Source organism: Phoca vitulina, unplaced genomic scaffold (genome assembly GCF_004348235.1).
Source record: "Phoca vitulina isolate PV1807 unplaced genomic scaffold, GSC_HSeal_1.0 scaffold16, whole genome shotgun sequence".
NCBI classification, from domain to species: Eukaryota; Metazoa; Chordata; class Mammalia; order Carnivora; family Phocidae; genus Phoca; species Phoca vitulina.
Window position 1 is genome coordinate 5,433,024 of NW_022589719.1, and position 23,747 is coordinate 5,456,770.

At 36.1% G+C, this 23,747-nt stretch overlaps 1 protein-coding gene across 2 annotated transcripts in view; it reads left to right on the plus strand.

Moving 5' to 3' along the window:
• LUZP2 (leucine zipper protein 2) overlaps window positions 1-23,403 on the plus strand; it is a 467,078-nt gene extending 443,675 nt beyond the window's left edge. For both annotated transcript variants that reach the window (XM_032413845.1, XM_032413846.1), the window contains exons 11-12: window positions 19,165-19,251; window positions 20,021-23,403. In XM_032413845.1, coding sequence (XP_032269736.1) covers window positions 19,165-19,251; window positions 20,021-20,125 — 192 coding nt within the window. In that variant the 3' untranslated portion in view covers window positions 20,126-23,403. The remainder of the gene's footprint in view (window positions 1-19,164; window positions 19,252-20,020) is intronic.
• Window positions 23,404-23,747: the final 344 nt, after the last annotated feature.

Below are 23,747 nucleotides of genomic sequence, written 5' to 3' on the forward strand. Positions count from 1 at the left end.
CATACTGTCTTGATCAATACAGCTTTGTAATAGAACTTAAAGTCCAGAATTGTGATAGCCTCTAGCTTTGCTTTTCTTTTTCAAGATTGCTTTGGCTATTCAGGGTCTTTTGTGGTTCCATACAAATTTTAGGATTGTTTGTTCTAGCTCTCTGAAAAATGCTGATGGTATTTTGGTAGGGATTGCGTTAAATTCCTTATTTTCTTTTCAGATAATTCATTGTTAGTGTATAGAAAGACTACTGATTTTTATATGTGGGTTTTTTATCCCACAACTTTACTGAATTTGTTTTTTAGTTTTCACAAATTTTTGGTGGAGTCTTTAGGATTTCTGTTGTCACCTACGATTCTATTCATGTCACCTACAATTTACTTCTTCCTTTCTGATTTGGATGCTTTTTATTTCTTTTTCTCACTTGATTGCTCTGGCTAAGACTTCCAGTAATATGTTAATAGGAGTTGTGACCGTGGGCACCCTTGACCCTTGTCTAGTTCCTGATCTTAAAGAAATAGCTTTCAAAATCTCACCAGTGAGTATGCTGTTATCTGTGGGCTTGTTATATATGGCCTTATTTTGTTGAGGTATGTTCTTTTTATACACAATTTGGATTGTAGATGGGCAGAGCTGCTGGTTGGAATCTGCTTAGGCTCTGCAGCATGCAGGTTTATGATCTGCCAAGCCCTGAGGGCTGGTTACTATAAGTTACACCCCCTTTTCCATTTCTATATTATCCCTAACCCCACATACTACACCAGTGATTTCCCGTGAAGCAAGACCTGAGTGGGCCTCCCAGGAATCATCCTGCAATGCTGGGATAACAGGATGTTCACATTGGGCTCTTTTTTTAGCAACCCCCCCAGAAGCTGTAAGTCCTGGGGAGCCCTCTTGATGCAGCCCTGTGCTGGCTTGGGAGGGGCAAATGTGGTCAGAGTGCAGCTACTCATCTTAATCTTCTAATGCTGTCCTCAGTCTCTGTAGTCCTGGGGATGCTTCAGCCTCACCTGGGATTTTTACAACGGTGTCTTGTCTATGGATAGTTGCTAGTTGGCCTTCTTGTGAAGAGGATAGAAGTCAGAAAGAACCTATACTACCACCATGATGACATCATTCTCCATTCAGTGCCGCCAAATTTTAATGAAAGCCAGACACGATGTACTGGGTAATGGGAACTGAAGTAGATAGAACTTTAGTATGAGGTTATCTGGCTAGGAATTAGACTGTGGTTACTGTTTGCTTTGTCTATACATGTCAGAGGCCTTAATTTCTGCTAATCTCCTTGTCTTTCTCACCCTGATGTCTTCAGGTTTCCCTAGACTCTTCTTAAATAGAGTCTGAACTTTGCAGTTCTTCTAATTGTAATCACATTTCATATGCTGTTATGGTGTGGGGGAGGGGAGGCATTTCATAGTCCTTTGAGATGTCACACTTTTAAGTGTTCCTATAAGGTAATGGCTCCCTGGGCTTTCTACTTCAGGTAAGTTTGTCTGTATTCTGTATATTTACCTGTCTCCAGTTTTGGGGGTGATGATTTGTCTGGGGACCTCAATTCTCTGACAGATCTAAGAAACATTATTATCAGTTTGTTTTTTTCTTGTTTTGAGGTAAAAGTGGCAACTTCCAAGCTATTTATATATCAGGGGGCAAACCAGTAATCTTAAATCGTGTATTTTAAAGCACAAAAGTTATTAATTTCAGTAAAGTCCAGTTTATCATTTTTTCTTTTTTTGATCATGATTTTGGTTTATCTAAAAAATATTTACCCAATCCAAGAATATAAAGATTTTTTTCTACATTTTCTTATAAAAAATATTTTTAGTTTTATGTCTTACATTTAAATCTATTACCCATTTTGAGTTAGTTTTTCTGCATGGTGTGAAATAAGGATCTATTTTTATTATTTGCATATTGATACTCAGCTGGCTTAGTCTTCAAAACAATTTATTGTAGGGGCACCTGGGTGGCTCAGTCTGTTAAATGTCTGCCTTCTACTCAGGTCAGGATACCGGGGTCTTGGTATGGAGCCCCTGGGGTACTGGGATCAAGCCCCTGGGTCTGGCTCCCTGCTTAGTGCGGAGTCTGCTTCTCCCTCTGCACCTCCCCTTCCCCCTGCTCATGCTCTCCCCCCCCCCAATAAATAAATAAAATCTTTAAAAAAAATTTGTTGTAATGAATATACTTTCCCTATTGAATTGCTTTGGCACGTTTGTCAAAAATAATTGACTACAAATCTGAATTCATTTCTTAACTTTCAATTGTTTCATTGATCTATATGTCTACCCTTAAGCCTGTACCATACTTTCTCAATTACTTAGCTTTATGGCAAGTTTGAGATTGGAAAGTTAAAGTCCCCTTACTTTGTTGTTGTTTTCAAGATTGCTCTGGCTATTTTGAATATCTTCCATTTCCTTGTTAATGTTAGGTTCAGCTTTTCAGTTACAATAAAAAAAAAAAAACCGTTGGGATTTTGACAGAATTTGCATTGAACCTATAGATCAATTTGGGGAGAATTGTCATCTTACAATATTGACTCTCTCAATCTATAAACATTGGTTATCTCTCCACTTACTTATATCTTTTAAAATTTCCTTCAGTAATATTTTGTAGATTTTCAGTGTACAAGTCTTGCACTTCCTTTGTTTTCTTTATTCCTAATTTTTAAATTCCTTTTGATGTTATTATGAATGGAGTTTTTTTCTTAATTTCATTCCAGATTGTTAATTGCTAGCATTTAGATGGGATTAATTTTTGTATATTTATCTTGTAACAGATTAAAGAGTTTCAAGTGACTATGCTCCAACTCAAACTGTGATGTCATTTGCAAAACAACTGCATGAAGTTACAGTGTTAATTTCAAGTAATTATAATACTATATCCAGAATAAGGAAGAGAAATCCTTTATCCGATTTTACTTACCAGTCTAGACTGATAAAGCATGTCCCATTCTAGAAATGACACTGCTAAGTTCAGCAGGGACAAATGAAGTGCATCTACTAAAGCTTGGGAGGAAAGGCTCAAGAGGAAATTCAGTATATAATGTTGATCAGATTCATTTCTGTTTCAACCAGTTACCTGATGTGTAACCATGACTATTTAACACCTTTGAGGCTCATTTTCCTCCTCTGACAAAGAGATAAATGTTGCCTACCTTATATAACTTGTTAAAGGTTCCAGTGAGATAGTCCAGCTTAACACCTAGTTTATCATGGGCACATAGCAGGTCCTCAGTAATTATCACTATCCATTCATTTATGCAAAGCTATGCCTTTCACTTAAAACCTCAATAAATATTTTTTAATTGTATATTTTAATTAATTTCTCAAAAGAGAAAAAACTATAATGTGAAATAGGGAGCGGTCTTAATGCACTGTTACTCTCCAGGGCAGAACCAGACGTTGCCGGTGAAAACAGCTATAAGAAGGAGAATATTTCAATCAAATATAAAAGTGAACTCTTAATGAAAAGTATATGAACACAGAATTAGCCACTGGAAGACATAGTATATTTTATGATTGAATAATGAAAAGCTGGGGCGCCTGGGTGGTACAGTCAGTTGGGCATCCAACTCTTGATTTACACTTGGTCGTGATCTCAGGGTCACGGGATCCAGCCCTGCATCAAGCTCCGTGTTCAATGCAGAGTCTACTTAGGACTATCTCTCCCTCTCCTTCTCCCCTTCCCTCCATGCGCTCTCTCTCTCTCTCTCTAACAAATAAATCTTTAAAACAATAATGAAAAACAACTATTCTGGATGTATTTGGAAAATGAAACACTAATAGGAAAAAGGAAAAGAACTATCATGTGAGCATCTCTTTAAATTCCAGGATTCTGTGATCATCAGCAGCCTCATTGAGCTGATGGGACTGCATGCAATCTCTTAGTAAAAAATAGCAAAAGAGATGCATTTTGACTCCTGTTGGTATACCTGATACTAAACAATATAGTAGAGAAAACCTTGAAATTACATAAAACCTAGATTTGAATGCCAGCTTTCCTATTTCCTAACATGTCACTTTTGGCAAGTGATTTTATAATCTAGATCCCTTATCTATATAATGTAGATCAATGATTTTCAAACTTTTGCATGCCTATGAATTACCAAGTCACCTGGTAAAACTGCTTATGGTCAAGCTTCACTCCCATAGATTATTAATCAGTAGATCTGGGGCACAGCCCAGGAATGTGTATTGTTTTAATAACCTACCTAGATTTTTTTCTGTCAATATTTCCTGGCAAACATTTTGAGAAACTTTGATGTTGATTTCTTACAGGTTTGTCATGATAATTATATATGATATTAAATTAAATACACAGTATTCAGTTATATTACAACATCCTTATTAGTACATTCTAAAAAAGCTGCTTCGTAATTTTAATATCCGAGGTCTCCATATTTTCAATGTCAAGGTCCCAAACTTGGAATAAGAGATTATACATTTTCTTAGATATCTTTGTGGGTTCATTCTATTTCCTGACCAATGCAAGCCAGAAAGGGTCACCTAGGAAAATGTCCTTTGGATTCTTTGCCGCCCCCCCCTCCATTTTTTTTAGTAGACTTAGAAAACTTTAAGTAGATCACCAACGGCTTAGCAGCATATTAGACTATCAGTTCGGTATATTAAATGATAATAATGGAGACACATGGAGAAAGCAAAGGATGTACCTGCCCCATCCCATTTATCTGAAGTTTGCAAATGTGTCTCATATTGTTTAATGGCATATCAAGAATTAAAGACATTGAGCATTCAATTTTAATTTTCACTTAGAGATTAAGACTTAATGCTAATGTAAATGTGTTTCACAATATTCCTGACTCCTATAGATAGCAAACATTTAATTTTTCTTAATGTGCTGAGAAAATTAAAAACACAATAGCTTCTCTTTAGCATCGAGAGCACAAGCTCTGTTTCTTCCCATGACATCTGCTTGCAAGTCCCTGACCAAAGGGAGTTTATTTAACAGCAAGTATTGACTAGGGAAATGAGAGGGGAAAATGTGCAGAAAATAAATCCTAGAGCTGTGAGTAGAAAATGATGCCAGCTTTTTTATGCTAAAACAATTTTGGCAGAGATTTAAGAAATCCTAGTTTGCTATTATACCCAGTATTCATTGTGTAGTATTTGATGGACCTGATGAGTTGTTGGCAGATGCTGCACTAACAAAATTTTCTAAGCAAGGCATGCCCTGCTGTAATTGGGCTTAGAGACCACACAACATTATCATTCTGGGCTAGACTTCATCAGACATCTGAAGAGGTTGGCTTCATACAAGGCATTGTCACTGTCCTATGGTGGTTCCTTCAAGAAGGAACAGACATGCCTCCAGATAATACAGCATGGTACATAGTTCCATAAGGTCTTCAGAACGGGTTTCTGCTTTGCACATTAGATATAAATCTCCATGTTACCCTACTATAGCATCAATTTAAAGTTGCAAGAATGTGAACTTAAGTGTCAGTTCTTATCAGAAGTTGCATAGAAACTGTAATAACAATGGTTAACTTATTAATGACTCCTGGGGTGCCTGGATGGCTCAGTCAGTTAAGCATCTGCCTTCAGCTCAGGTCATGATCTCGGGGTCCTGGGATCGAGCACCATGTCAGGCTCCCTGCTCAGCAGGGAGTTTGCTTCTCCCTCTTCCTCTACCCCTCCCCAAACCCCACTTGTACACGCACTCTCTCCCTTGTGTTCTCTCGCACTCTCTCTCGCTCTCTCTGTATCTCAAATAAATGGGTAAAATCTTTAAGAAATAATAATAATTCTTTGACTCCTCCTGTCTTGAAAACACAGAATGGCTTTCTCCTCTTGGTTCCCATAGTGCTTGGTTTATATATATATTTTATCCTGTATTACAGTCCATTTTGCATGTTGCTTATTTGTACAGAGTTCTCATTTTGCATTAGATAATAAACAATTTCAGGACAGAAACCATAAAAATATTGGTATTTCCTTCAGGACCAAGCAAAATGCTCATTTAGCAGATGCGTATTAATATTTCTCTAAAACATCCAAAATTATGAAATTAGGGCTGTGGTTTTCAAAAGCTTAACTGTTTCATATGCAGTACTAAATATAGTACTAAATATCATTCTGTAATAAAGATGACAAATTTATTTAGTGCAGGAAAGTGGCATCACAGAAAAATTTAACCAAAATGTATTCATGTTTTTAAGCAACTCTGCTTCTTAATTCCATTTTTTTCTCTATAATATTTGAAAAATCCTTCTTTTCAGCCTCCAGCCTGTCGCATATTTTATTTAAATATGCAGAATCAACTGGACTTACGTACCTGCCAAAGATATTTTTTATTGGTAGAATTTCAGGTTGCCCAGTTACACCTTTGCATTAATTATTTTGAGTTCTTTCAGTGTTTTAGAGAAAGATCATAAGAGATATAACTAATCTCCCTTGTGAAGTAGAACCAAATGTTTAATACCAATAACAAAGTTATAGTGGTCAGCAGGATTAGATGTAAGCTAAAGACTTTAAATGGATTTCTGATAAATCATTCGATCCGCTTTAATTCTTAATTATTATTCATTATTTCCGAGAGAAGGAATAGAGGGTAATTTAAAATAAACAAAATGAAAAGAAGGGCCATATGCACCCCAATGTTCATAGCAGCAATGTCTGCAATAGCCAAAATGTGGAAAGAGCCGAGATGCCCTTCAACAGATAAAGAAGATGTGGTCCATATATACAATGGAATATTACTCAGCCATCAGAAAGGATGAATACCCAACTTTTACATTAACATGGATGGGACTGGAGGAGATTATGCTGAGTGAAATAAGTCAAGCAGAGGAAGACAATTATCATATGGTTTCACTTATTGGTGGAACATAAGGAATAGCATGGAGGACGTTTGGAGAAGGAAGGGAAAAATGAAGAGGGGGGGAAATCGGAGGGGGATACGAACCATGAGAGACGATGGACTCTGAGAAACAAACTGAGGGTTATAGAGGGGAGGGGGGCGGGGAGATGCATTAGCCCAGTGATGGGTATTAAGGAGGGCACGTACTGCATGGAGCACTGGGTGTTATATGAAAACAGTGAATCATGGAACACTACATCAAAAACTAATGATGTACTGTATGGTGACTAACATAACATAATAAAATTAAATTAAATTTAAAAAATAAATAAAATAAACAAAATGCAAAAGAAGCCATTTTCCTTTTATAGGCTTTCCAATGATTGCTAAATCAGTCATAGGGCTCATTGTGACTTTTGTTAAATGAACATTAAGTAGAGCCCTGGGGTGCCAAATAGTGAGCCAAGGTTCAAGAAAGATCACAAGGCAAGGGAAAGTGAAATAAAGAACTTCATTAGTCACAAGTTTTGGAGGAAGTGCAATGCATAGCTCACTGGGGCAACATGGGCAGGGCAGGGCAGGGCAGGGGACAGGCAGAGGGGAAGCAGCGGGACCTGAGGCACATGTGTTTTCTTAGGGTTGGTGGGTAGAGTGCTTTAGGAGTCCTTGGCTAGGCCTGACTGGTCAATTTAAACCAGAAAGAGCAGGGGTCTTGGTAAGATCTAAGGAAGGGGGAGGAGGGAGAGTCTTAGCTAAGGAACAGAAAAGGAGAAGTTGGGGTGGGGGCGTGGTGGACAGGAGAGGCCTTATCTCCGGGGCATTGGGGAAATCATATCAGGAATTTACACTTTCTTGTGACCCTGCTGGCTGTTATCTAGGACATGCCCTCCTAGGAGAGGCTAGTGTCAGTTCCAGCAGACCTCTTAGCCACACAAAATGGATGCTGAAGCAGCAATATTATGGAAATTTAGCTAAACTCTTAAAAGTGCCCTTTTACAAGAGTCATTCTAAACATGACTTTATTTTCATAATTTCTAAATGGGATATTTGCATTGAAGCTAAAGATGTACCTGTATCATAATGAAAATCTTTTTTTAAAAAAGATTTTATTTATTTATTTGAGAGAGAACAGGAGAGAGCGAGCGTGAGTGTGGGGGAGGCTCAAAGGGAGAAGGAGAAGCAGTCTTCCCGCTGAGCAGGGAGCCCGATGTGGGGCCTCGTTGCGGAGTTCGATCCCAGGACGCTGGGATCACGACCTGAGCCGAAGGCAGATGCTTAACAGACTGAGCCACCCAGGCGCCCCTATAATAAAATCTTTTGAGACAACTAAATGCCTAAGTTAAATTAGTTAGATTGATCTGATGCATTGAGGAGGGGAAAAACAAAACAAAACAGGAAGAATAAAGGCATCCAAGTTTAAGGCTATTTAGGAATAATGAACGGTAGGTTAATAAGATTTTTTCTCTTGCCCTGTTAAATCATAAACAGAAAAGGATGAGACAGACAGGAAGAACCACAGACCTGGGGGGAGGGGTGGCGGCAACAAATCCTTTGGCAATATCAAGATTCTCTAATGACCAGCGTCAATGTGTTCATACCTGGGTTGTGAAATTGAAATGACAGAGTATCAGTGTTTCCATTCTCATAGGATCCAAATATTTATTGGCAAAAGAGAGACATTTTGATTGAAGGAGGCAGAAGCTGAGAATGGGAAAGGAAGGATAGAAACTAAACTTCATTGAGCACCTACTATGTGCAAGATACTCCATTAGAAACCATTCTATATTTTAATTTAGTCTAACTCTTCCAACAACCCTCTCAGGTAGGTATTATTTTGCCTACCTTACAGATAAGGCATCAGAACCTCAGGAAGATGAAGTAACTTTTCCAATTCCATACAGCTAGTAAGGGCTGAAGGAATTCTAACCTGAGATGGCCTAACTCTTCACTCCATTCACCTAGCCAAGTTACCTGTTTTATCTCATTTCACACTGATGTCACTTTTGACTGTCAGCATTGTTATCCACATTTACAAATGAGGAAAAAGTGAGGTTAAGTTGGTATTTTCCAAACGTCATTCCACTGGCAAGTGCTAGCCGGTGATGAAGTTTTCAACAGTTCAAAGATGTAGAAAATGAACATTGAATAAAGAGTCAAATAAAATATTAGCGGATTTTCCATGAATCAATCAACGTCTCTCTATCTCTCTGTCTCCCTCTGCCTCTCAAGAATAATTTCCTTTGACTCTGGATCCTTTATATATATATTTTAGTATTAAAATGGTCTTTCTTTTCTGAAACACTGTTGTAATATAGTTGAGTGTGTTTGTTTGTTGCTTTATTTGTTCCAGTGTCAAAATTTGAAGCTGACAATCCTCATGTTTATTATTGGTGTTTAACTTTATTCTTTTATAAAATACTAAAGTACAGGAAACTCAATGTTCATTAACTTACCCCATTATCACAGATGTGGGAGATAGAGTTGGGACTCAAATTCATTTACATATGGCTCCAAAGCCTGGTATTTCCACATTAAAATGAAGGTCCTTGGGACGCCTGAGTGGCTCAGTCAGTTGGGCCTCCAACACGATTTCAGCTCAGGTTGTGATCTCAGGGTCGTGGGATCGAGCCCTGTGTCAGGTCTGCTTGGACCTGAGACAGGATACTGTCTCTCCCTCTGCCCTCCCCCCCATTCACGCTCTCTCTTAAAAAAAAAAAAAAAATTCCTGATAATTCTAGGATGCCCCAGCATTATAGTCTTCCCACCATGTTGTGATTGTGTGTTTTCCATGTACCAAGATAGTTAGCTGAGCTTGTCTCAACTACACGGGTTTTATTGTTATTTTGCCTGCTCTTTGGCCATAATATAACGTTTTGTCAAATACCTAGCTGTTCATTGCTCAAAAGCACAGGAACAAACTGGTTATTTTGGTGATGTTGGTGTGTATGTGAGAGATAAGTATAATCACTTCAATAAAAATGTATTCATGGCTTATCCCATTTCATAATTTATAGACCTAGGCCCTAGGTCTCCTGTATGATTGAATAGGTGAGCTGAATATTGAAGCAGCTGAACTTGTGCATATTTTCCTCATCAGTCTTTGTATTTTATCACTTGAGTTTCTGGATATACGTATATTACTAATCAGGTTAAATTTTACCTAACTGAGATGGAATATTTTGAAGGCCTGTGCTAGCCTTTGATTGCACAATTTTATGAAATTCTCAAGATTACTATTTAAATTTTTGTTCTCTTAAAACAGAAAGTAGTTACTCTGCATAATTGGTTATTCACCAAAGTGAGTTACACCTCTATCCATTCTTCCACAAGTAAAGTTGCATTTTTTAATCATACATGCATGAAGGAAAATGACATCTGAATTTTTCCCTTTTGTTCAAGAAAATTTGAGATTCAAATTGATAAGGAAGAGCTTAAAGTGTGTAGGCACTGTTCCAACTTAAAATCACATTTTTAAATGAACATGTATATTCTCCTATAGGGAAACCATATATAAACAGTTCTTCTATAGATGGTTGTAGCTCATTGAAAAGTGACAGAACAGCCACGTCTCCCAAGAAAGAAGAAAAAGAAGAAAGAAAGGCGGGGTAAGAGGGAGAAGAAGACGGAGGGAAGGAGAGAAGGCAGGAGTGGGAGAGGCGGTGGAAGAATGGATAGATAAAGAGATGAGTAGTTTCAGAGCTGGAAAGGCAGACATATAAACATGTGTTATGTGTTATTTGAAATCAACAAAAATGTTAAAGCGCAACAAAACTCTCTCTTTTGTTCTCCCCAACTTTATTGTTTTGTCGATATCAAGATTATTTCTGTCTGTTTTACATGGCACTTCTTATGCATCACTGTGATTTGAACTGTATAATTTTGTATTATATGTTTTTAGCTTAGGTGTTTTTCATATTAATAAATATCCCACAGATGTTGTCTTAATGACTTATAAAATATTTCATCTTATTATTTTATCATTATTTAATTAACCAGCTTACTTACATTCAACCATTATTTTGTTTTCTTTTTTACTGTTATACAAATCCCAAATTAATACTTCTGAGTGAAAAGGTTTTCTTCTTCTTCTTTTTTTTTTTTTTTTTAACGTGGATCGTTTTCTTCAGAGAGACACTATCCCAAGTGAAATATACTGGATCATGAACATATTTAAAAACCATTGTATCTATCCTATTAAAATATTTTCCAAAACATCTGTATTAATTTATTTCCACATCGGCATTGTAAAAAAGAAATACAGAGATTGAGAGAGAGAGAGAGAGAGAGAGAGAGAGAGAAGGCCAATTTCATCATGCTGGAGCCAACAGTAAATGTATAATTTTTGTTTGTTTCCTTGTTTGACAGAAAAAAATAGCTTACGATTGTAATGATGACATAATTTTTGAGTGTAATTAGATCATATCATTTTTCTTCAATGACATGAGAATGGCATTGTATTAATACAAATGCATCTGAAAAAGTTCACGTAGAACTACTTTTCCTTCCAAACTGTGTGAGCACATATATCATTATGTAAATAATTATTTGATGCAAACAGTATCAGGGAGTCTGCTATGATATAACAATAGGTATGATTTATTGAGTATCTCATATGTATCAGGTACTTTGTTCTAGGTGGCTTACAAATTCGCTATTATCTTCATTATCATCATTGCTACTACAATACATTGAGATCTTAGTAGTAAGAGGCCCTGAGCTAAGTGCTTTAAATCATTCTCTTATGTAATCCTTACAATCATTTATAAAATAATATTGTTCTACATTTTACAAATATGGATGTTTAGATCGAGAAAAAAATGAATCACTTGTCGAAGACCATGAAGCTAGTAAGCCATAGATTTAAAGATTTGAACATTGGTTAAGACAAACTTCTTAGCCTACAGGTTAAACCACTACCTTATGCTGTTTAGTCATAACATCTCTTGTATAAAATAGCACTTTTCACTTCTTTCCAAGATTGACAGTTCCGTTCCAGGTTGTACCAGAAAGAATTAAAAGAATGAAAGTCAATAATTATTCTAGGTAGTATTGGGGAATGAGGCAAAAAAAAAAAAAAAAAGAAAAAATCAGTGTGACAAAAAGTTCTGTATATGTGTATGTATTTAACAACAGTAATAAAAAGAAAATCTATAAGCCTGAGTAGGTGACAGCAGAGACTCCTTCTCTTAATGCCCAAACATTTGTCTTCTGAGGCTTTGCTGTAGTTCATGAAGGTGAGTGTGAAGGCCATGCTCCTATATCACATCTCACTTGTTTAAGAAAACAGTCTCCAAATCTCTCATCCCATCAATCTACCCAGTCTTCTGTACTTTATAAGCAATGGGAAATCACAAATTTGTGTATGGGGGGTATTTTTCTAATTTGTTTTGATTTGATTGATTTTTTTGTGCAGTAAGTTGGCATGATGGAATATATATTAGGAAGACATTTCTAGAGGCTGAGTGGCAGATGGATTGGAGAAAACAAGGTTAGAGAGAATTGGATAGTTTAGTTCAATAATCTAGGAAGGAAATAAAGGGATAAACCCCATGATCTCCGAAAGACAGAGGGGATTAGAGTCTAACATACTGAATTATTTTAATAAAAAATGGTTTACAGACTTACCCATGGAAAGACTGTCGGCTGCTCTCATCTGCAAGTTTCCCAATTTTGCGAGCCAAGATAACATAATCCTCAAGCAAGGACCTTTCCTGAATCTATATGTAGCAATTAAACTATATTGTATTGTTCTTGTTGTTGCTTTTCTTAGATTCTGGCCAATGCCTATGAAGGGAAAAGTCTCAAGATTTACTATCTCTTGAGTTGAGTTGTGATGAGAAATTAAACATGTTTTGATGACATGTAGTGTAGAAGTTTCAGACACAAAATGCAAATCATTTGAATAAGGAATTTTTTGTTATTGTTCTTTCAGTTGCATAATTTAATTTATTAGTAAGGGACTTGTGACATAAGTTCTGAAACTCCAACTCCAGATATTTGAGTATTTAAACCTAACTTCTGAAAAATGTAGCCAAGTTTCAACTTTCTGTCAGCCTGGTGAGAGAAGGAAAAGGGAGCTGCCCTGATGAGTCCTGGGGGTCTCCAGAATAGTGCAAATGAAAGACAAGTGCTTATAAAAATGGCATAGATTCTGGAACTTTTACGGAAGGAAAAAAGGTTCTGCTGAGGCATGGAGGGTTTTGTTTTGTTTTGGTTTGGTTTGGTTTGGTTTGGCTGTTTGTTTTTTAAAGATCTATTTATTTGAGAGAGAGTGCGCACGTGCATGAGTGGGGGGAGGGGCAGAGGGCTAGAATCTTCACGCAAACTCCCCATTGAGTGCAGAACCCAACGTCAGCGTGGGACTCAGTCTCATGACCCATGAGATCATGACCTGAGAGAAGGATGGCGTTTTTAAGCAAGTGTTATATGGACTGATCACTTTAAAGCCCTACTAATGAATCTCTCTTTTTTTTTTTTAAGATTTATTTACTTATTTGTCTGAGAGAGAGAGAGCGTGCACACAAGCAGGAGGAGTGGCAGGCAGAGGGAAAAGCAGGCTCCCCGCTGAGCAGGGAGCCCGATGTGGGACTCGATCCAGGACCCTGAGATCATGACTGAGCCAAAGGTGGATGCTTAACTGACTGAGCCACCCAGGCGTCCCTTTTTCTTTTCTTTTCTCTTTCTTTTTGTTTTCTTTTTTTTTTTTTTTTAAGATTTACTAATGAATCTCTTTAGATTCCAACATAGAGAAAGCATTAACTTGTAAACTTCCTTAGACTGTAGGCATATCATTGCAGGATATTTAGTGTACCTATCTCTTCATAATTGCAAAATTGAGTATACATATCACTGCTTGGCCTACAGCCCTTCCATGAACTGTCCCTATTCTAGTTATCTCTCAGTAGTAACTGTCTCAGCTGGCCTCAACACTGTTACCTTTGATGTGTTCTCCCACCATAACACTGTAACTTCTCCTTCCTCCTACTGACTCTGTCACAAACAACTCTACCCATTACTCAGGGATGAATTCCTGTGGCTTCCTTCATGAAGAAATCCCTAGTCACCCTAACTATCCAAGCGTCATATTTTCTTCTTTTCTGGATAATACATCTCATTGATTCATCAGGCCCCGATGTGTACCTACTATTTACTAAGTTATCTTTGTTAAATGCTTCAAAAGTATAGGAGGAACTATTTTGTTGTTAAAAATTGTGTCCTTAGCTAAAACTGTAAAATGTAACATGACAATTAAAATATAAGACATTACAAAGTTAAATAAGAATGTGAGAAAAAGTAGTATGGAATCTCGGAAAGATCCCAAATTCACTGCAAGGTGGACATGGGTTTTATTTGCAGCGACAATACCTTTGTGGCCTTGAGAACATTATACAGCTGTTGTTCTCCTCATGTGTAAATATGAGGGCTTGCGATGAAGGGGACAAAGAGATTAGATAATAAAATGTCAAGAGAGAAGGGTTATTAAACAGAGAATTTTAAGACCATGAAAGAGCCAGCAGTATTAATAGCAACAAAGTCATTGGGAGAAAAAATTGGGAAAGAGATTATCTGTTATTATTACATTTTATTTTTTTTTTTTTAATTTTTTATTGTTATGTTAATCCCCATACATTACATCATTAGTTTTAGATATAGTGTTCCATGATTCATTGTTTGTGCATAACACCCAGTGCTCCATGCGGAACGTGCCCTCCTCAATACCCATCACCAGGCTAACCCATCCTCCCACCCCCCTCCCCTCTAGAACCCTCAGTTTGTTTTTCAGAGTCCATCATCTCTCATGGTTCTTCTCCCCCTCCGATTTCCCCCCCTTCATTCTTCCCCTCCTGCTACATTCTTCTTCTTCTTTTCTTTCTTAACACTGGGGAGGGTATGTGTTCTGGTAAGCGCTGTGAATTGTGCAAGACTGTTGAATCTCAGATCTGTACCTCTGGAACAAATAATGCAATATATGTTATTATTACATTTTAAAAAGACATCTGTATATTGTGTTCACACAATTATTTTTAAATTATCACCCCCGAAAGAGTTTTTATTTATAATTTAACTACCATCTACCTTCACAAAGTGTGGAACCAATACATCAACTATAGTTAAATTATCAAAACAAAGGTAAAGCAACACAATAATAAGATACTTAGGCTCACATGATATGACATATAGGTCTTCTGCCATAATATCTGTATTAGTTTTCAGTTACAAACTGTCATGGAGTGAATGGCCTTAAGAGACACTAATTATCTCTCATTTTCCACGGGTCAGGAGTCTGGCAAGTTTTAACTAGGTCCTGCTCCTGGTTTCACAAGAGTAAAATTAAGGAGTTGGCCAGTAGCATTCTCAAGCCTGTGTTTTATTGGATAAATCTTTAAATATATCAACATCATTTTGCATAACCTTGAAACTTCTATTTTCTCTTTTCTTTAAAAAGATTTATTTATTTATTAGAGAGAGAGAGTGTGTTAGTTGCTCACGCCCACGTGCAAGTGTTGGGAGGGGCAGAGGGAGAGAATCTTTCAAGCAGACTCCCCCCACCCCCGAGCATGGAGCCCAGAATCTTTCAAGCAGACTCCCCCCCCCCCCCCCCAAGCGTGGAGCCCAAATGCAGGGTTCTGACTCACCACTCCTGAGATCATGACCTGAGTTGAAACCAAGAGTCAGACACTTAACTGAGTCACCCAGGCGCCCCTCTCGTCTTTTTTCCTCCCAACAAAGAACATTGTGTTAACTGTATTATTATTTTAATAATAATAATTTAATAATTATTAATTATTTTTAATTTTATTAATTATTAGTTAATGATTATTAATTGTCGTTATTTTATCTATAGTGTCAGAAGAGAAGTATTGGTCCTAAGTGATTTTGCTTCCCTTCAAATCAGCACTCATGTCTCCATTTCCTTTTCTCTCCCCCTTCCCTCTTCTGCTTCTGTGCATGGGAATTATGTGACTGTTGACTCTGCCCCATATGTCATGTGTAATGTCAGTGGCAACTCACCATAATTGTTGGTGTATAATCATTAACGATGCTAATACTAGTATGAAGGTAGAAGAGGGAGAAAGGGGAGAATGTTTATTTTGTTAGTATTTATACTGAATATTTTTGTATATTTTCTCATTTTGTCCTCAAAATAATTCTGTGAATTAGCTCCATTTTACAGCCAATGACCTGAGGCCCAGAAATAAGTAACTTATCAAATTATTTTATCAAGACAACCAATGAATAGACATCAGAGCTAAAACTCAAACCAAAGTCTATTTTACTCCAAGCATTTTAACCATTAGGCAAAATTACCTAATGTGTCTTTTTTTTTTTTTTTTTTTTTTTTGTCTTAAGTACATTTGTCTGGAATTTTTGGCAATCTGGGTGATGTTGGCAGCCAAGTGAGAGGGTTCCATGAAGAAACTTCCCTTTTATGTTTTCACCAAGTGAATGCCCACTTTATCAATAGCTACAAAGTTGATAAGATGCTTATTAAGTCATGATACCTGCAAGTGATAATTATGTTGCTCTTATATCTGTTGCCTCTCTGAGAAACACTAAGAATTTTATGAACGTCAGCTCATGAAATTTCTACAGTGCCTGTGAGGCACAGAAAAAAATAAATTTAAAGGTAGTGTTCATTATAAGATCAAAATATCAAAAAAGGTTTAAGCTATCTTTCAGCCACATAAAATTTTATTTAATGTTGAAGTTTAATAAGTTTTCATTGTTCAGATGATCAAAAGCTTGTCTGAAATAGTCGGCTGTGCTTGCATTAATGAAAGAAAAAACTCCACTGCAAATCCTATAGTATCTTCCTCATGAGAATGACCCCAAGTGAAGCACCACACAAGACAGGGTTTTGAGGTCAAATAGAATTGGGAAATTGTTATATGTCCTTCTAAGAGATTTGTAATGCATTTGTGCATTATGAAGAAGTGCATTTCAAATTTGACTGTGCATTTGAATTGTTGGAGTGCTGATTAAAAATAAAAATGCAAGCCCCATAGTCTAGGACTGAATTACCACCTAGGAGTGTTATGTTTTAACAATCACCTTATGTCATTTTGTGAACAAGTCATTTAAGACCACAACTTTAAGAAATTACATGCTAAAGGCTTTGAGAAGAACTACTTTAAATACAACTGTTTAATATTCAAATAAACTTTTCCCCAAAACATGTATGACCTACAAATGCCATTATCCTAAAATATATTTTGGGAAAGCTTATACTTTGCAAGGTACTTTCTGCATTGATCATGTTTTCTGAGCTTGATTTCATACAATTATTTGTTAATTTTTCAAAGGCTGAATGCCAGCATAGTAAAAACACAAGCCAGCTGTATTACCACAACAAAAGTAGAATAATTATACTATTCTAGAGAAATTTTAGATTCCAGGTCTAATTTGAACCCATAGAACATAAAAACAAACACATTTCTTAGCTTGTGTACAAGATTCCTCTGTGCCTCTATCTAAAATTCTTTGGAATAAGGTAGTCAAGGTTTTGAGATTTCTATTATTATAGTTGTTATCTTACTTTGCTATTATAACGTAGGCTTATATAGAAAAAGGGGCTCTGTGTAACCATTTTGGAGTCTCAATCAAATAAACCTAAATCTGATCATATGAAAAAAATCAGGCATTTATTAAAATTCTGAAGGACTAAAATATTTTCATAGCCAATGAATTTTGTAGCCAATATTTTCATTATTATTTATTCAGAGATTTCATATTGGCCCCTTGTTATCTGTTGGCATCAAGCTGGGATATACAGCTGACAAATGTTACCTCTAACTTCAAGGAACTTACAATATATTGAGGAGCTAGGCATGCTTATACATATAAAAACATTGTTAAGCGATACAGTTTTTATATGCATTGTACCTTTAGAGCAGACAAGTATGACTGAGTGCATCTAGTGGTGGAAATGGCATCCTAGGGAAGGAATGAGTAGCTGGTTGTCAGGATGTCACAATGAAGAGAGACTTTGGTGAAGGTGAGGTGGCTGGCATACATATAGGCATGGAATGGTAAAGGAGCATAGTGTGTATTCACTGTATTAAGAGCAATACAGTGTGAGAATAGGAAGCATATAAAAATAACTTTGCTCTAAAATCTGAATTGGACCAGGTTAAGTCTCCTATAGAACCTTTCTAGTTGTCATCTACTTGTAGAATTTATAGGATGTTGGGATTTGAAGGCAACGTAGGTCTCCTCCCCGCTGTAAGATCCCAAGGAAACAAACGGACTTGTTTAAGTTCAGAGCTACCCAGTGGCCATGGACTCTTCGACTCCTAGGCTCTGTTGTGCACATGGAAAGGATTAGAAGAAATCACTCCCCCCAAAAAAGAAGCATATTCTTACAATAAGCAGTTTTTGTAGTTACTTTGAAAATGTTTTTAAAATAAAGAGGAAGAAGGGACGCCTGGGTAGCTCAGTCAGTTAGGCGTCTGCCTTCGGCTCAGGTCAGGATCCAAGAGTCCTGGGATTGAGCCCCGCATTGGGCTCCCTGCTCAGCAGAAAGCCTGCTTCTCCCCCTGCCCCTCACCCCACTTGTGCTCTCTCTCTCACTCTCTCGTTGCTCTCTCTCTCTCAAATAAATGAATAAAATCTTTAAAAAAAATAAAGAGGAAGGAAAAAAGGGAGGGAGGTAGAATGAGAGACAGTATGGAAAGGGAGAAGAGAAGAGAAGCAGACAAGGAAGGAAGAAAGAAAAGGAGGGAGAGAGAGAAGGAGAGAGCATGGGAGAAAGGGAAGGAAGGGAAGGTCAATATTTTAACCTTGGTTAAAATGGAAATGAAGCCCAATTGGAATACACTGCCAGCAATTCTTCAAAACTGTTGAAGCTAATAAAGATGAGAATTCCTGGTTAGTAAAATATAAGATCTTATTTTCCAAAATGTAATCTTTTTTAAGGTACCGATGAGTTTTTGCTAGACAGATTGATGATTATACTGTTTAAATTGCTTTGGGGCTTGCAATATTGATCTTCCTGCCCCTGTAGGGACCACTGACATATTTAAGTCTTAAGAGTCCAGATGCATCACAGATACAGTAGTTTTATAATTCTTTACTTCAGTTGAACTGCTTTTGCAAAGAAAGAACTTTCCATTGGAATGGAATTTTGTTGTAGTAGCTGGTTTTCATAGGCACCACTAAGATCCCCAAACCACCTGTGAGTGTTTGATCTCTCCTTTGGCTCCCACTCAGGATGTGGTGATTTTATTTTGTCCCTAGCTTGCCCTTTCAGCTTGCATCAAAGTGAAGGAAGTTTCTCAGTGGGAAGAATTCAAGGGAATTTTTCTATCCCCTCCTTCATTTAATTTAACTACAATGATCTATTTTCATTTGCAGGTTTTACAAGATGGCAGGACCTGCTCAACAAAGCACAAAAACATTCCCCTAATCAATACCACTAAAGAGCCAGTGACTGCCCCAAAGGTATTTTATTTGTTTGTTTGTTTTGATTTTGTCAGAAAGAACTTGAATCCTTTGGGTCCAGTGATTTTTCTCTAGCTGAAGCAGGGATGTTGTATTGACTGATACAAGATACTTCCTTCCCCTAGTGCCTCTGGACTTTCCATGACCACTGTGCCAGCCACTAAGTTTTTGGTTCAATCATCTGAGGTCCTCAGAACAAGGGTGAGGGAGGTACATCCCCCCCACCCACCCACACACACACACAACCAAGAAACAAAACAAAAATAAATGGATAACAAAAAACATACATCTATTCCTTATGGAACAAAAAAAATAAAAAAGAGCATTTGGGGAAACAGAGGAGATAGAAAGAAGTACATATCCCCAACAAAAACAAACAACAAACACAATTCAGGAACTTAATTCTGAACTTCCTTCTGTACTGTTCTATATTTGACCAAAAATATTCTATCATAGCAATTCTTAGGGATCATTTCACTTAACACAACATTTCCAAACTTTTAGGTTAGATTAATCAGAGTTGAATGGTTTAGCTAAAGTCTTCTCAAAATAGTTTTTGTAATATCCACCATTTATAAATAATATTTTATGTACTTCCATGAAATAGAAGTATTAACACATTTACATTTATTTTATTTTGGTCTAGCATTCATTTTCTGTATTTGTTGAGATATAAAAATTTATATTACTGTTTTTAAGATTTTAATTTTTACCTTAAACATATATTTATTTTAACTATTCTAATTGTCTTTTCTGTATTGTTTGACAGAAATTGCAAATGCCTCCTTGTACTGAATGTGAGGTGAAAAAAAACCCGGAAAAACAATTGACCAACTTTGAAGGGAGGGCAACTAGAGAAGAAAAAATACTGTAACTATCAAGAAACTGTGTTAAAAACATCCACTTATGATTGTCTTCATACTCTTTTTCAACCACAAGCTTGATGGAAATACTAAGTTTTTAAAGCATGCAACTTTTTCACAATTTTCTGTAACTTTATATAGTCTACAAATTTTCCAGAAGATTCCAGGCCAATTATGATCCTTAAGCAATAACCTAATTAAAATGGATATCCACAGTCATAAATAGTCATTGTCATCAGTAAATTGCCCAGCATAAATTGGTCAGTTTTGAACTCAAATGCAGTGAACAACATTTAATTCTTCTGGTTCATTGGGTATCTAGTACTTCTGTGATCTAGTTTTGAAATCAGCTGGAGGATGATAAAAATTTTGTGGATCCTTGGCATTTTTAGAATCCAAATTTCAACCATATCATAAAGATTCTGTTCCACGTTGGCCAATGGGAGTCACTTTAAGGTTAGAATCTGTGTCAGTCTGAATATATTATTTGAGGGTGTTTATTGCCATTCTTTTTATTATTTGGAACCATGTCTAAATAATGTCAAGGCAAATCTGTCTGGTTTTTAGTCAATTAACAGAATTCATTAAACATGTTTGGTATGATGTAGACAAAATATGTGGATGAATGACTATATTTCTGACACAATTGATAAGATCTTTTTTGGCATTCTATAGACACATCCCTATGGTTGTCTGCTGGAATTACTCCAAGTTAGGAATTGAGTTCTTTGAAATGCTTGGCAAGATTTTTTTGTGTGTGAAATTGGGTAGTGGAATGTGGGATGACAAGAGGGTTGCAAAACAGAAATATGTGAGCAGATAATACACATTTTAAAATGGGGATTTGATGAAAGTAAAACAGCCATGTAGAACCAATAAACCCAGATTTGTATATTTTGAAAACAAATGTATTATTAAAACAAGTCAACAGCTGTGATCATCGCTGAAGTTGGGTCTCTACGTAGGAATATACTAATCAAATAAATGCACTCCTGAATAATCTGAGTGTAGCTCACAAGCAACAGGAATTGATACGTGAATAATTGTCCAATTGATAAGACTGGTATAGCATCAGACTTAAAGACTCAAATTAATGGGTTAAATGATCCAGTTAAGTTGTCTGCACTGAATATATTCACTTCTACTGGCTAGACCCATTTTGCAAATGCACAAAGCATATAAAACAGTTGGTTTTATAGAATGGATCTGCCAAGCCACAGTTAATATATTTGGAGCACTGTATCCTGGCAGGCTATCTAAGGAGATATTGTTAATTTAAGAAAGGAAAGGAGGGAAGAAGGGAAGGAAGGAATGAGGAAATCTTTAATCAATAGATGAACTTAAATTCTGACATATAATGGCACACCTTTGATCACAATGACATATTCCAAGAAATTTAGTGGTTTGGAGAAATGGCAGACTATCATAAATAGTATAAGTATTATTGTGATATAACCATGTAGCAGTTATGCTTGTGCAGTAATTCAGCGTCATTTATCAGTATTTTTTTTTAGACTGCAGGCTATCCAAGAAAAAAGAGAATTTATTTTATAGATGGTCCTTAGAGGTTTCAGATGAAGTGACCAGGATAGAAGAAAAAAATCAAGGTCCAAAGTTCCCCTGACTCCTCAGCTCTAATATTGCTAGTTTCGGAGTTCTATTCCTTATAATTTCCCCACTGTCCCCCAAAACCCTGACCATCTCCAATGATTATAAAAGGAGAGCTGCTAATTTAGTTTTAATTTAGTTTCACTTCCCCACACTCTCCCTGTGCTCCAACTTCCCTCCATCGACCCTGTGGAAAGTTAATCATCGTTTCACCTTAGCACATGTTTTGAGGCACCTTTGGAACTAATAAAAAGAGAATCAAGCTGATATTTTCTGAAACTTTTATAAGATGGCTTAATATTAATCAAATTTGAACAGTTTTATTTGTAAATTATTTTTCCTATGCTCTATATCTCTAATATGTGACAATAATCAGTGTGTTTCTCTTAATTACTGGCATGATCAAGTGGGATTTACATAAGTATAATGTATAGATTTTTCTTTAACAATAGATAGCATTATGCATCCTGCAGAGTTTACTGTGGTTTATGCATTGCATTATTTGTTTCAAAACAAAAAAGAATCATAGCAGAAGTGCTTTATAAATATTTTTAAGAAAAGTATTATGGAAGTTCCTTTTAATAGTCAAGCACAGAATTCCTTTTTTTTTAGTATGTTATGTGACTTTAATGAATGCATTTTATTTTTCTCAATCCTTTAATTGCTTTAAAATAGCATCCAAAATGTTTAAAATGCTTTACTTACATGTGCAGCTTTGTCCATAAAAGAGATGCTGTCGCTTATTATTTCTTTTAATCAACAGCTAGATAAATTGATGTTGTTTTCGAGGAGTTAACATTCATAGCCTAACTAATCTCATGTGGAAGAAAATATTAACTGGTAGTATGATTCTATTATGTGCCTATAATGGTAAGCAGTAAAAATTACTTAAGATTTGCATAATATAAATTGACTCCTATTGAGAAACAAACATACTTTCCAATGGAATAAACTTGTTTAAATGTAGGTACTAATGAAACTAACAAAAACATATTTCTCTAGTTATTTTAAAATACTAATCAATGCTATATATCCATTCTAAGTCAGGAATTTGTTTTGGACTTTGTTTTTCCTTTTATATGCATTACATTATATGTAAATTGGATGAGTGCCTAAAATGTGTAAGACCTGAATGCTGACTGTCTATCCAATGCCAACATGCTCAGAAGAAAAGTGACTCATTCAGTAACTCCTCTAGATGTGGTTTTCTGTGTGATCTTAAATCTCTGAATACTGAATATACTAGATGGCTAAATTTTTTTATTATTCTTTAAGCAGATATTTAGCATTATAATGCTATTTCAGACACAATTCTGTTTCGTAAAATATACTGAATTACAAGTCCAAAACAGTTATGTGAGAAGCAGACATTTACTGTTTTAGATTATAATGTGGATAGCTGGATTAAAACAATATCTGTGAACTTTGCTCTAATGGAATCTTATTTTTATAGCTCAGGTACTGTAAGTAGCACTAATTGCCACAGAGGCTGAAATGATTACTGATGCCATAGAGTAAGGTGAGCCAGCCAGACCTAGAGAGTTATGAACACATAGACTTGTTTATTTAGGGGACATTTTCTTAGTCACGTGTACAGTCTTAAATTTCCCCGAACTATTTGTTGGATTATGTTATATAATATTAATGGTCAATGATGAAGAATAAAAGTTACTGAAAGATGGCCTATTTTTCCTCAATAAAGATTTGTTACCAAGACTACAATGTATATCCTCCTACATCAACTAATTGAAAAAGCAAATATTGACATTAAAAATAGTACTTGCTTATATGTATCAAGAGCTAAGGACTTTTTTTGAAATGTCACCCTGGAAGTATCTTCAACCTCTTTTTGCCAATGGCTCAGAAATCTTTCATTTTATTTAGGGGTGTGGTTTTTTTTTTCATTTTGTTTATTTTAATAGAGTTCCATGGTATCAGAGATTTTTGTATTTTTGTTTGCAAATGAGTTTCAAGTGCTCAGAGATAGCTGCCTCATAGAAGGTGCTCAAATATTTGTTGAATGAA